Source organism: Elaeis guineensis, chromosome 1, assembly GCF_000442705.2.
Source record: "Elaeis guineensis isolate ETL-2024a chromosome 1, EG11, whole genome shotgun sequence".
In the NCBI taxonomy this organism is placed as follows: Eukaryota; Viridiplantae; Streptophyta; class Magnoliopsida; order Arecales; family Arecaceae; genus Elaeis; species Elaeis guineensis.
In genome coordinates, this window is record NC_025993.2 from 101,222,604 (window position 1) to 101,238,037 (window position 15,434).

The 15,434-nt window shown below is 41.0% G+C and overlaps 1 protein-coding gene across 1 annotated transcript; it reads right to left on the reverse strand.

Moving 5' to 3' along the window:
• Positions 1-13,572: 13,572 nt before the first annotated feature.
• On the reverse strand, positions 13,573-14,520 carry LOC140856409 (uncharacterized). Its single transcript, XM_073253593.1, has 2 exons — positions 14,145-14,520; positions 13,573-13,817 (listed from the first exon to the last, which is right to left on the reverse strand). Exons 1-2 carry the CDS (start codon positions 14,518-14,520, stop codon positions 13,573-13,575), a joined length of 621 nt encoding a protein of 206 aa, XP_073109694.1.
• Positions 14,521-15,434: the final 914 nt, after the last annotated feature.

A 15,434-nucleotide genomic window follows, 5' to 3' on the forward strand; every position in this document is an offset into this window, starting at 1 on the left:
GAAAAGAAAAACTCTATGAGTTCACGGGAGTGCCATTCCTTTGCGACTCCTCGGCTTGAAGCTGTTAGAAGCTCTACATGGATCTCCACTGGTGCTTGCACTTTAAGCTAATGAGTTAGAAACCTAGAGAAACTCAATTGGACTTGAGTTTTCTTTACTTATTTAGAAGATCCTTGGGGAAGTGGTTTATATAGGCAAGGCCAAGACCCATCATGATCAAGATCTTAGGACGTGCGAAAGAGCTTGATGCAAATAACCCCTTGCACATTCCGGAGATATAGTGAGATACGGATCTCATAATTAGAGGGATCATTGGGTCGTTGTGGGCCAACTGCCACCGTATGGAGAGAGATTTGGTTATTTTCGTGCACTTTTGAAGTTGCCACCTGGCACAAATTGGTTGACTGAGGTGATAACTTTATGGCTAATTCATATTAGATTCCGATTGGTTGGATATGTCACATGAGCAAGGTCAATTTCGAGATCTATTTGTAATTCACCTGAGCCAATTTTCCCAAATCTATTATTATTGATTTTTTTTTCCTGGTAAAGATCTTTATTGATTATTCACTGTTGGTGAGTAGACAATGGTAGTTTCACTTTTTCCCTATCCTAGGTCAAGATCTTTATCAACGTAGAGTGTTTGTGATAAATCCCTCTGGTTAGGCTGTTGTTACTATAACTCTTGCTAATAGACTTTAACCTCTAAATTTTCAAATTTTTGTCAGGTTTTCTCCAAAAATTTAAAGCCTGTTCTCTAGAGGGTAAATAATTTATCTAGAATTCTCTATCTTTTTGGATAAATATTTTTTAAATAATAATTAGATAAGAAAATAATTTATTCATTCTCTTTGATATATTGAAAATGATTCTAGAATATATTACTCATATTCTTTTATATTACTACTTTTCCATATAAATTATCATGATCTATCCATATTTTCTATAATACTCTTTGTTGGTGCGAGAATCCATACAGCACTAGGACACTGGAGTGGACAGTAAAGTGGGCCTCCCGAGGGTCAGATCTGCATAAAAGTCCTGATCAAATGTTGCTCCGGTGAAGATCTTCCGATGCTCAAGTTAGAATTCTCGTTCAATAGATGGAGGAATATGAGAAGCAAAATAATAACATACCTTTTTGGAGTCTTCTTTAAGCCTTCTTTATAGATAAAGGTATGGAGTTTCAGTTGGTAAGTTAGTTGACACAATCTCACTCGATCAGGATGCAATTTGCACGAGGTGGCGAGACTATCGCTCGAGATTCTTAGGATGTAACAGTTACGATTTTCTTACACTACAAGAAATTAAGATATTAATGACGGTCATTAGCGACAATATTTTCACCGTCGCTAATAAAGAGTATTAGTGACGGTATTACCGACACTAACACTTTCGTCGATAATAATTTATTAAATTATTTATTAAATTTATTAACAACAATGGAAAGAATATTAGTGACGGCAATTATCATCCTTAATAATCATTAGCAACGGTATCATTAGCGATAGATTTAGCCATCGTAAAAAAAAATATATATATTTATCAAACTTATTAGTGATCGTGAAAATAATATTAGCGATGGTTATCACCATCTCTAATAATTTTTTTTATTTATTAAACTTATTAGCGACGGTAGGAAGCGTATTAGTGACAGCATTTACCGTCGCTAATAATCTATAATTTTTTTCTAGTTTTTTCTGAATATAATATAATTTTAAAATTTAAAATCTATCTTCATTATTTATTATTTAAATAATTATTATTAGAGTATCGTCATAAAAGATCACCTCGATCCGATAGCTTTAGCTATGTCGATCAATAAAATTTGATTTCGACGGTCACGAACGACCGCATGATAATCTGATAGATAAAGATCACCGATGGATTCAAAAACTTACAATGATGATCTTGATGATATTTATAGTATACTATCAAAATTTTACTTCAATCGAACATCATTATCATAGTCAATTTAGCACGAGATGATTTGAATCGTTAAATGAAAAAAAGTGATCAAACGACGTCCGATTATAAGATAATTTTTTAGATAAATGATCTTTGTTACTATTTTAATCATTTGTACGGTAGTTATCATAAAATTCAAACCGTGCATATATGAACGATCCAAAGCTATATGTCTCTTGATACTTATTCTTCAAATTCTTAAGTAATTATACTTGTACTTTTATAAGATCTACTTAATGTGAATGGTTCATATATGTGTAGTTTGGATTTTATGATCATCATGATACAAATAATTAAAGTGGTAACAAAGATTATTTACTTAAAAAATCATCTTAATCGAACATCATTTAGCTTTTTGATCACTCATTTTTTATTTAACGATCGAAATCATCCCGTGCTAAATTGATCATAATAATGATGTCCGATTGAAGTAAAATTTTGATAGTGTGATGCTGAGATCATCATTGCAAGTTTTTAAATCTATCAGTGGTCTCTATTTATCAGATCATCATTCGATCATTCATGATCGTTAAAATTAAATTTTATTGATCGATATAGTTAGAGTTATCGGATCGAGGCAATCTTTTATGATGATACTCTAACGATAATTATTTAGATAATGAATGGTGAAGATAAATTTTAAAATTTAAAATTATACCATATTCAAAAAAAATAGCAATAGATTTTTTATTAATTTGGCCTATGATTATTAGCGATGGATTTTTTTATTATTAGCGACGGTATTTAGCTGTCGCTAGTAACTTCTCCATTCCCGTCTATTAACTTCCCTGTGCACCTTCATTTTCCCCCATCACCCTTCCCTGTGCACCCTGGTTTTCACCCACCCCCTTTTTCGCACGTGTATCATCTTCCCCGAGCTCTCCCCTTGCCGTCGACCGCCTCCTCCTTCTCCCCCCACTGCCTCCCCTTACCGGATCAACCCTCCGCCACCTCCCCTTGCCGAATCGGCCCCCCGCCACCTCCCCTTGCCGGATCGATGTGTTGACTACCTCCCCCTTCTCCCCCCACTGCTCTCCTTGTTGAATCAGCCCCTCATCACCGCCCCCTATCGGATCGGGCCCCCGCTGCCTCCTCCCATCGCTCCCCTTGTCGGATCGGCCCCCCACTGCCTCTCCCTATCAGATTGGCCTCTCGCCCCTCTCCTTGTCGAATCGAGCCCCCTGCCACATCCCCCTTGCTGGATCAGGCCCCCAATCGCCTCCCTTTGCCGGATCGAACCCTTGGCCGCCTCCTGCCTCCCTGAGCCCCCGACTGCAAGCCTCCGACCGCTTCCCCAAGCCCCCAGCTGCCTCCCTTCCCGAGCTCCTGGCCGCAAGCCCCTGGCTACCTCCTGCCTCTCCGAGCCCCCGACCGCCTCCTGTCTCCCCAAGCCCCCGATCATGAGACTTCGGCCACCTCCTGCCTCCCTGAGCCCTCGACTGTGAGTATCTGACCACCTCTTCGAGCTCCCGACCACCTCCGACCTCTCCGAGCCCCTGACCGTGAGCCCCTGGTAGCCTCCCGCCTCCCTAAGCCCCTGGACACCTCCCACCTCTCCGAGCCCCGATCGTGATCCTACCAAGGTAATTGCAAACATCTTTGGGCTCAAGGGCTTCATGGATTCTATGTTCACGCTCTTGGTGATACCACCAATGGTTGCATGTCTACTAGTAGCCAACTTTTGTTTTGAGATTCAACATTGTCTGTGATTGAAGTGCTTGATTTATGGGTTATTCTAATATTCTTTTCAAATGCATAGCCACATTTTAATCCTGCTGGGAAGGAACATGGGGCATCTGAAGATAAGAACCGCCATGCTGGTGATCTTGAAAATGTGACTACTGGTAAAGATGATATGATCTATTTGTCACAGCTATTTTATGATGCTACATTATTATTTCTATAATATTTAAAAATGATAATTTAATATTAATAATGATGTTTTACTTATGCTTGAGTAGGTTTACTGAAGCATTATGCATAGCTGGTTACTGGAATACTAGATATTTATGTGGTTTTGGTTTGATATTTTAGGGACTGTTAATTTTAGCATTATTGACAAGCAGGTTATTTATTTTTTTCTTATGTTTAATATATTTTTAATAAGAAATTATTCTTTCTATATTTTAAATCCTTCCATGTTTATTCTCTTTTGCAGATTCCTCTCAGTAGATCAAATTTCATTATTAGAAGGGCTATTGTTATCCATGCCGATCCTGATGACCTCGAAAAGGGTAAACTTTACTCCTCAGATATTCATATTAGCTTCATATTTCATTAATTAGGTATTAACATTGAATGATGTGGAATAATTAGTTATGATGTATTGAGCATCAATTTGTATATATATTATTTTTTATTTTTTTATTTTTTATTTATTACATCAAAAGCATGCATGAGCTAGCAAGTTATTAAAATCTCTATCTCTGTTAATGCTAGCATCTAATGATTTGCTTATTTCTCTTTTATATGTTAAAACTATATTATAATTTTTGTAATCACTCTAATTGGCTTATATCACTCAGTGCTATTTTATAATCTTGATTGCATGCCTATACATAATTTTTCTAGTATATTTTCTTCTTGCACCTATTTTTTAGATTTCAATTTGTTAAGATATTCATACATGAAGATGTTCATCCATATACTACTTATTTTTTTTATATGTATATAATTTTTAAACTTATAAAATAGATTTATAAAATTATATAATATAATATAATTAATTTTTTATTTATAATTATGTTAAATAATTATTATTTTATTTATAATAGATTTTAAAAAATAATTTTAAAATAGATTTTAAAATATTTAATCATAATTTTTTTAAAAAAAAATAAAAATTATTAGCTATGGTATTAGTGACGGCACTACCATCACTAATATTTTTTTTTAAATTTTAATTAAAAATTTATTAGTGATGGCATTAATGACAGTCAAGCTGTCACTAACAATTTTTTTAAAATTTTAATTAAAATATTAAAAAATTATTAACAATGGTACTGTCATTACTAATACCATCGCTAATTAAATAATGATAATTAGTAACTAATATATTTTCATCGAATTTTTAGCGACGGCAAACTGACTATTAGCGATGATAATTAGCCATCGCTAATAGTCAATTTTTTCGTAGTGAATAATTTGCTTGTTTCTCTTTTACATGTTGAAACTATGTTATAATTTTTATCAGCTTCGTGACAGTTGTCTCCTAGCAGGTATTGAATTTTGAATTGGGTTGCCGTCAAGATGAAGACGGGTCGGCGATGACTAGGAGTCGATCTCCCTGTGTCGTCATCAAGTGAAAAAGCTAAGGGCCATAGGCCTGTCCAAAAGGGAAAGGTTGGTCGGCTTAACATGATCGGCTAATGACCATCTTCTGATCAGACTAAACTAGCCGTTTGAACATGCCGTCGACTCGCCAGCCTGGGCTACATAAGTCGACTAATGAGGATATATCGGCTATTATGCCTGAGGGTTGCCAAGTGGTAGATTGGTGGGCTTTCATCTGCTTACAGTTTGAAGCGTCGATCAGGCAGATGCCAGGACTAGTTTGGTGAAAGTTATGACCGACCATGGATCGATAAGGGCTTCAGCAGGTGGGCCTACTATGCTTGGACATCTTGGACTCTAGACCTTTTCATATTATTGGCCTACGCAAAATTTTTTCCAACACATGCCTCTCTACTCTCAAGTCTAATTTTAGTCAGACGAAGAGAGTATACCAATTTTTTTAGACCGAGGATGTGAAAAGACCCTTCAGTTGATGGGATCTACATAACTTTTGGGGCAGAAATAAGGCGGCACAACTAAAGCCATCATGGTTGAATTAAATGGGCATCATTTCAAAATCTCTTTTTTGAATCATGGCATCGATTTGCCCAACTGGCGGCAGTGGTTAACTGAGTAGGAAGATGCCACACGTGCCACGTGCTGCTAGTTGTTGGGCAGGAAATAATTTGACATCCGAAGATCATCTTTTTCTGGCTATAAATGGGGGAAGCGCTCGTCCTAACCTTTCCGACTGCTACCAGGCACTTCTATTCTCTTTTTCTCTTTTTTGTCTTTATTGTAGCTTCTCAAAACAATAAGTTCTCCTTTTTCATCTGTGGTGTAATCTTCGAAGATGCTTTTGAAGGTTCCAGCCGTTTCATTCCTCTGCCTTCTCCTTTTGTTCTCAGATGGGTTTTCTTGGTGTTCCTTTCTCGCCCATCTATTTTTTCATTCTTTCTTTCTTTTTCTAAATTGCCTTCTAGCCCCTTTATGTAGTAATGATCGATTAGAGCGAGGTTGGGCCCAACGCCTATTGTTCCATACTGAATCCGAATGACTTAAGCCGAATACAGGTATGGTATGGAATTTCTTCAGATTTCGATCTAGAACTCCCTAAAGCAGGCGATCGTGTAGATAATCCACCTTTCGGTCGGCTCAACATATATGAGGAAGCACTCCGAACGGGTTTAAGATTTTCTGCTCCTCCTTTCATCCTTGATGTCTTTCATTTTTACGGCCTTTTCTTTTGCACAATTATTTCAAACTCTTTTAGGTTTGTAGTAGGTTTTTTGGTTATCGGCATTATAGCTAATGTTCAGCCATATGTCTCTCTTTTCATTTTTTTTTCACCATAAAGAAGCATCCATATGCTAAGGACTGGTGGTACTTTTCTTCTCAGAGAGTGGTTTCTCCTCTGATAAAGGGCACTCCTACCTCCATCCACAAGTGGAAGGAGTGGTTTTTATTTTTGTTGAGCTCTCTTACATAGGATTAAAACTTGCCAAGCTGGGATCAGTCGGAGGCTTCAGCGTTCAAAAGCTAAAGATCGAGGAAGAGGGTCATTTTAAGATCCTTAGGGACTTTAAAACTCCCTCGATCGATGAGTTATTATCCAATGAAGTCCTTTATAATGCTAGACTCAGTCAGGCTGACCCTAGAGATGAGTACCATAGTTATCTATTTTTCGTGTTTCTTTCTTTCATACTTCTAACAAAGTTTGGTTGTTTGTAGAGATGAGACCTAAGGATATCACCAAGATAAAGCAGAACCTTTCGAAAAAGAGGAAGGATCCGATGTCTGAAGGTGCCTCTAAGAAGCCAGTGATCCATCGAGAAAAGATCAAGAACGAGCGGGCCTCAGCAGCCGAGGCCCCCATGGTGCTGGCGACTCCTACTCCTCCGAGTCCATCTTTACCGACTATGGCTCCTACTTCAGCAGTTGCTCTGGTGCTAGTGTCTCCACCATCCGTGGTTCCTCCATCAGTTCCTTCGATGTCTCCTCATGGGGCTGGAGGTCAGCCTCACTCTACTCAATCTCCTTCTGTCGTGGGCCTAAGCAGAGTGTCTCTTCCCACCAACTAATCAGATCCAGATGCTCGCCTTAACTCCATCCCCGAGGATGCAACTTTCAATAACTAGAGAGTTGTCAAAGAGCTGATTGAGAGGTCGATGCTTCCAATAGAGCTGAAGAAAATTGGCAGCCTGAGCTTTGACAACTTACAGCTGCACTCAGTGACCGCCATGCATCAGGTGCCTTTTTTTGTCCTTTGGCTTGTCCTTTTGCTCCCCTTCTTCTCTTTTTTCTAATCATGGTTTCCATGTAGATGCTTCATTTCTTGGTCATTCTCTTGAACAATACATATAGAATGGAGATCAATAGGAACCTACACCAAAAGGTCGAGTCTAATGCTGCGAGGGCATGCATGCAAGCCGATGCGATCAAAGGGGAAGTTGTCAATTTGAAGGAGTCCCTCAGTAAAGTTTCCATTGAGCTTGCACAAAGGGGAGAGGAGCTTTAGGAGGCCAATGCTAAGCTTGCTAAGATCGAGTAGAAGGTCGAGGATCAGATTGCCAAGGCCAAGCAGAAGGCCAAGGATCAAGTCGTCGAGGTTAGGCAAGAGGTCGAGGAAACGATCATCGAGGCCGGTCGATCGACCATGGAGGCCTTCAAGGCATGGATGGATTTCAAGCGGGAGAAGGCTTAGGTGGTTGATCGCTTCAAGGCATCAGAAGAATTTCACGACACCATGGTCGCGTTCAGTCAAGAGTCCTTTAATGTGGGATATAAGACTAGATTTAAAGATTGCCGTCGTCGAGTCACCGCCCGACTTTTCAAAATTGATCTCTCCTTCCTAGATGAGGACGAAGGCGAAGAGGAGGCCACGGAGGAGCCAACTCCTCCTATGACTATCAAGAGGCAAGTCAAGAGCGAAGAGGTAGTGCTCGGAGTTTCTCCATCACCTGCCGCTGGTCCATCTGAAGCACCCCAGGGTCACTCAGGAGTTGCATCGGATCCCTCCGGTCTTCAAGGCAAGGTCGAAAGATGAGACGTTCTTGTACTTTTTTTTTCTTCTTATAGAAAAGTTGTTATTAATGAAGTGAAATATTTTGAATTCATGTTATCTTTCCATTTATTTATTCCATCCCTCTCTAGTGTGTTCAATCGTGCCAGCGCATCCTTGGTGGCTATGTTTCTTCAATTTCTATTGTCGAGCCCTTACCGATGGTTTTTGCAGCAAGGATTAGGTCCTGTATAAGTGACCTAGAGAAGATGGTCAAAAAATTAAATAAGAAAGCTACTGCTCGGAAGAAAGAGCTGTCAAAAACTAAGAAAGCCTTCAACGAGACTTCAGTAGAAGTCAACTAGTTGAAGACAACTATTCGTCGCAATGTCGTAGCATACTTCATGGAGAAGGCTCGATTGAAAGCTGAGTCTACAAAGCTGTCAAAACTCATCAAGATGCCACTTGAGGTGCCGCTGCCAAATAGCACTACCTTCATAACTAGCTCCATAGAGTTCAGAGAAAAATTTTAGAGCTGGAGTCATCAGGGGCTGCTCCAAAGAGTCCAGACAGTGTTCACTGATCGTGTAGCGTGACTACGAAGAAAGCTTCATGTCACTCAGGAGAGGCTTTCCAGACTTGAACAATCGGAGAGCAGAGTCTCCATAGCCGAATATAAGTCGAGGGAAGGTCAGTCGACACATGGAGGATCTAAAGGCTTGGTAGGAGGGGGGCTGGCCGACCCCTCATCTCCGGGCGATATTGTCCGATGCATGTTTGATGCTGGTTATACAGCCGATTTTTGATCGTGCAGGAATTGGATCAGAGTAGCATCTCTGGGACTTGATCTCTCTAGCTTTTTCCCATAGGTGATGTCGAACCCTCTACCCACCTGGGTAGGTCTCAGGGTGTGGAGATTCATGAGCTTGGATCTGGTGGTGAGGAGATCCACGAGGAAGCTCCTGATGAAGCTTTGGAGGTCGGGGCTCATCGTGGTTCAATGTAACAATCTCTGTTGTAATTAGTTTGGAGTGACAATGTCCTTGTAGTCATAATAGATCATATGAATGTAATAATGGCTACTTCTCTTATTTTTTGTTGCCTTTTTCTTTTGCTTGATAATGGTATGGGCTGTTCCATACCGCGGACGAGGACTCATCGATATTTTTTCTGCTAGATGTCCCATGTATTGATTGTAGTCATTGTTTTGATGCTTCGTAACTCCTGAAGCATTTAAGGTGAATTCAGTTGGATTGGGTGATAGTCATAGGGAATGATGGTCGCTACTCCTTCTGATGGAACAAAATCTGAAAAAGGACATCAGGCCCATAGGAGTATACCATGTAGCGATGTTCCAGTCCATGAAGCATCACCTGAGTTAACTTTCAAAGTTGGGAAGGCACACCATTTATGGCTTAGGGGGCAGCCATAGTATCAAAGCTATCGATTGGTGGTTAGTGTGTGTGCTCATGCTTATAAAAAGAGGACTACTTGTTGGTGAGAACTTCATCTTCCATCCTTTATTTTTCATAGCTTTTGCTAAAACTCTCCCTCTCCTTTGTCACCATTATGCCTTCCAAGAAATCCATTAAGGACCTAGTTAAGGAGAGGAGGGCAGCCGCAAAGAAGGCCCTTTCATCGAGGAAGGCAAAGGGAAAAGGGTCCAGCCAGTCTTCCTCGTCGTCTACCCCATTGCCATCGCCACCTACCAAGGGTGAGGGTGCCCCCTCCACTAAGCGAATCCCTCATGCGGTCCGTGAGCAATATATCCAGGACTACAAGACCTCGACAACATTCGAGGAGGACGTCACCGGCATTGCTGCCACTGCCTTTGTCTTCAGTTTCGAAGATTGTAAGGCCCACTTATGGTGGATGATGCCACAATTGGACCTCCACTACCTCCTCTCGGATAACAATGATGAGTAAATGGGGGCCTTCTCTTTCGATGAGGAGTGAGCTCCTCATCCTTTTTCTTTTTCTTCTTTTTTCTCCCTTTTCTTTGTTGGGGTGATGTCTCTTGTAAATATCTCAATGAAAAGTTAGTTTACTTTTCCTCATATGTCATGTGTGTATGCTTACTTTTGATTGGTAATCTTTCTTTTGTTAGGCAGATCACAGGCCATCTCATTTTACAATTAATCAAAGGCTCTTTCAATCGGACCGATTAAAGGTCATCTTATTTTAAAATCGATCAAAGGCTCCTTCAGTCGGACCGATCAAAGATCATCTTATGTTAAAGCCAATCAAAGATATTTTCAATCGGACCGATCAAAGGTCATCTTATTTTAAAGTCGATCAAAAGTTTCTTCAGTCGAACCGATCAAAGGCCATTTTATTTTAAAGTCTATCAAAGGCTGCTTCAGATTTTTCATAGCTGTGAGTTGACGAATAGACAAAAAATCATAATTTTCAAAGAATAGAAACTTTATTGAGGAGAGTTGTGTGATACATTACTAGTAGTATATGCAGAGATTTTTCAAATTTTATAGTCGGAAGAGCGGAGTTCCATTTAGCTGCTTTAGTCGGTATGTTCTTAGTTTGATAACTTCATCTACCTGGTATGGGCCCTCCTAGTTTGGGGCTAGCTTGCCTCGCTCCCCAAGTTGAAAAAACTTCCATCCTGCATAGGACTAGGTCGTTGACCTTGAAAACCTTATTCGAAACTCTGAAGTTAGAGTATCAGGCAATTTTGTGCTGGTAGGCTACCATTCAGACACGTACTTTTTCTTGAGCTTGTTCGAGCAAATCTAAGTCAGCATGCAGCCTCTCTAAGTTGGTCTGCTTATCATAGTTCTCAACTCATACCAACGGGACCCCAATCTCAACTGAAATTACTGCTTCCATCCCAAAGGCCAAGCCCAAAGGAGTTTCTCCCGTTGAAACTCTTGGCATTATCTAGTATGCCCAAAGCACGTGGTGGAGCTCATCGGCCTAAGATCCTTTGGCCCTATCTAACCTTGTCTGCAGGCCTCGTAGGATAGTCCAATTTGTCACCTCAACTGTACCATTGGCCTAAGGATGGGCGATGAAAATAAGATAACGTGAGATTCCATGCTCTTCACAAAACTCTTTGAGCTTAGCTCCCGTGAATTGCTGCCCATTATCGGTGATCAGTACTCAAGGTAGTCCGAACTAGCATATGATGGATTTTCAGACCAAATCTGTCATCCTTGCTTCAATGATGCGGGCCAATGGCTCGACCTCCATCCATTTAGTAAAGTAGTCTATAGTGATGAGCAAGAACTTGCATTGACTTAAGGCCTGTGGAAAGGGACCAAGGATATCCACCCCCATTGTGCAAAAGATCAAGGGATACAAATGGAGGTGATCGACACCACGGACAGTTATTGTATATTGGAGTTCTTTTGGCATTTGTCACACCGCATGACATAGTTCTCGAAATTCTTTTGCATTGTCAGCCAATAATAGCCCTATCGAAGAAGTTTGTATGCCAATGCCCTCTTTTCGATACAAATACCTTCGTGCACTTCTCTGAGTGCGTAGTCGGCTTCGAATAGTCGCAGGCATTTAAGAAGAGGAAATAAATAAGACCTCTTGTATAGCTTCCCTTCATGGAGAAGATACCTAGATGACTGATACTTTATTTTTTGAGCTTCCTTCCGATCTGCGGGCAGCATCCCATCTATAAAATAACTAATAGATGGGTCAACCCAGGAAGGTTCCTCGTCTATCTGCATTATGGTCTTCGGCTCTTCAATACTTGATCGGCCCATCACTTCAAAGAAGGTTCTCTTAGGTAACTCGGGTGGTGCCGATGTCGCCAGCTTAGACAATAGGTCGGCCCTAGAGTTCTCCGATCTGGATATTTATTGAATTTTAAATTTGTTAAACACAAATGCTAGGTCTTTGATCTTCTGAAGGTATTTCACCATGTTTTCTCCTCCAGCCTCATAATTGTCCTGAATGTGCCTGACAACCAGCTGAGAATCACCGCAGACCTTCAGATTTTGTATCCCTAGCTCTCTATCTATTCGAAGCCCCATAGCCAAAGCTTCATATTCAGCTTTGTTATTTATTGATGGAAATTCGAAGTGCAAGATATACTCGACTACTGTTCCTTCTAGATCCAAGAGCATCAGTCCTGCCTCAGATCCTACGGAGTTGGATGAGCCATCCACGTACATCACCCAGGAATCATCATTAGCTATCAAAGGGCCCTTATCGATCTAAACACATGGCTCGGCCTTTTCTTGTTCAATTGGCTCATCTGGAATGCTGCACTCAGCTATAAAGTCGGTCAAGACCTGGGCTTTGATGGATGGTCAGGATTGGTACTGGATGTAAAACTCAGAGAGCTCAATCACCCATTTTATAATCTGTCTGGATGTGTCAGGCTGATGGAGGATGCTCTTTATCAGTTGGTCCATCAAGAGGATAATGGTGTGAGCTTGGAAGTAAGATCGAAGCCTTCAGACTGCAATAAGGAGAGCATAAGCTAGTTTCTCCAACTTCGAGTATCAAATCTCCGAATTTTTGAGGATTCAGCTAATATAGTAGATTGACTTTTGGATTTTGTCCCGCTCTTATACTAGCACTGCACTCATAGCGACAAATGAAACTATAGGATATAAAAATAATTCTTCATCAAGATCAAGCTTACCGAGTAGTGGAGCAGAACCAAGATAGTTTTTGAGGTCGGTGAAAGCTCTTTGACACTCCTTGGTCCACTGAAAGTTCTTTGATTGTTTCAGGACATGAAAAAAGGATAAGCATCATTCAATCGATCTTGAGACAAAGCAGTTCAAAGAAGAGATCCTTTCCATAAGGCGTTGCATCTCCTTGATCGTTCTTGGGAGACCCATCTCCTATACAGCTCTGATCTTCTTCGGGTTGGTCTCTATTCCTTGGTTAGATACTATAAAGCCTAAAAATTTTTAAAAAATTACTCTGAAGGTACATTTGGTTGGGTTCAGCTCCATCTTATACTTTCGTAGGGTAGTAAAGGCTTCTTCGAGGTCGTCGATGTGGGTTCTTGCATACTTGCTCTTGACGAGCATATCTTCCACATACACCTCTATGTTCCGTCCAATTTGATCCTTGAAGACTTTATTTATAAGGTGTTGATAAGTTGCACTTGTATTTTTCAGACCAAAGGATGTAATCCTATAATAGAAGAGACCTCGGTCAGTGATAAAAGATGTCTTATCTTCATCCTCAGGCACCATCTAAATTTGGTTATAGTCGGAAAAGATATCCATGAAGAATAAGAGTTCATGGCTCGATGCGATGTCGACCAGCTGATCAATCCTCGACACAGGGTAGCTGTCTTTTGGGCAAATCTTATTTAAGTCGGTGAAGTCGATACAGATTCACCATTTCTCATTTATCTTCTTCATCATGATCACGTTCTCTATCCACTCCGAATAGGTCATCTCCTTGATGAAACCCACCTGTAGTAGCTTGTCCACTTCTTTAGCTATCGTCTTCTGCTGCTCAGGTGCAAAGCTCCTCTTCTTTTGCTTAAAGGGATGATGGTTTGGGCTCACGTTCAACCAGTGCATGATCACTGAGGGATCAATTTTCGGCATGTCTGCTGATGTCCAGACGAAGATGTCTGCATTTTTCTGTAAGAAGAAGGTTAGCTGATCTTTTATTACCTAATTTAGATTTGACCCAATCTGGACCGTATGCTCTGGATTTCCATCTGCTAAGGGGATTGAAATGAGGTCCTCAACCGATTCTCCATGTTCCTCGGCCAGCTCGTCGTGGGTATCTAGTCCCTCAACCGAGTATGACTCGACAGGTCAAGCTCCTTAGAGAGTAATGTTGTAGCAATGACGTGCCAAGTCTTAATCTCTATGAACTTCTCTGACTCCATATGCCGTCAAAAATTTCATCTTCAGGTGGTACATAGAGATGACAGCTCGGAGTGCATTCAGACCTGATCGGCCAAGGATGGTGCTATAGGCCGAGGGTGCTCGGATGACCAGGAAGTTAACTTGGGCAATGGACTGGATAGGGACTTGGCCAGCTTTCACAAGTAGCATGATAACTCCTTCTACGGGGATGGTGTCCCCGATAAATTCGACAAATGAGGAATCCATCCTCCCCAGGCGATCATCAAGCATTTCCATCTTTGAGAAGGCATCATAAAATAAGATATCAACAGAGCTTTCATTATCAATCAGAACACGGTGTGCATCATAATTTATAATATTTAAATTTACAACGACTGCATCATTGTGTAGGAACTGAACTCCTTGGACATCCTCCTCGATGAAAGTAATCGGTTCCTCAGTTTTCTGCTTCTTCACCATTCCTTCACCTCCACCGGCTCCTCCACTATGCTGCCCTCCTATGATGGTATTTATTATGCTGGCTGGAGGTTGGCTTCTAGTGATCCCGCCCTCTGCGGTTGCTTTGCCGGCAAATGGGATCTCTACCGCTCTTCCCACTGCTCTCACCTCCGTCGGATGAACCAATCGAGATGACCGTGTCTGATGAAATTCTCAATCTCATCCTAGAGTTGAATGCACTCCTCTGTATTATGGTAGTGATCTCAATAGTACAGATAGTATTTATTTGGATCTCTCTGATTTGGGAGTGTCCGCAGCCTCCTCACCTCCGGATGCTGTCCTTTGATCTCCATCAGTACCTGAGTCCTCAGAGCATTCAACAAGGTGTAGTTATTATACCTCCTCCGTGGTGAGGCACACCGATCCCTTCTCTAAGGGCTCCAGGATCGACGGTTCTGAGGAGGAGTCTCATTTTTCAGCTTCCTTGATGGGGACCTAGAGCACTGTCGGGTTTTCTCCTCCCATCTTGGGAAGTGCTCTTTATTTTGCTTTTCCTCCACTACGAAGCTAGCGAGGGCTTCATCTTCAACGAAAACCTTCTTCGTGCGGGCATACTTCTTTGCCAAACCAATATATCAGGATAGTCCCAAGGATAAATCTTCACTAGCGACTTCTTAAGATCATTCTTCTAGAGTCCACTCATCAATACAGACATTGCGATCGATTGATCCAGATCGTAGATTTTTAGGATGGCCGTATTGAAGCGACTGATATAAGCTCGGATCGACTCATTCTCCTTCTGCTTAATAGTGTAGAGGTAGTGGACCACTTTTACTAACGTCGGCTACTAACAAAATGGCCGATGAAAGATCGGCTCAGCTCCTCGAAGGAATGGATCGAGGTTGGCTTCAGATTAGAATACCAATGTCGGGCCA

Bases quoted from the DNA above. Each gene is read 5' to 3' on its own strand.
- LOC140856409 (XM_073253593.1), bottom strand. From the start codon at position 14,520: ATGGTGAAGAAGCAGAAAACTGAGGAACCGATTACTTTCATCGAGGAG. The intron at 13,818-14,144 runs GTCTGAATGCAC...AGAAAAATGCAG, and splicing joins CACCATCCTTGGCCGATCAG to ACATCTTCGTCTGGACATCA.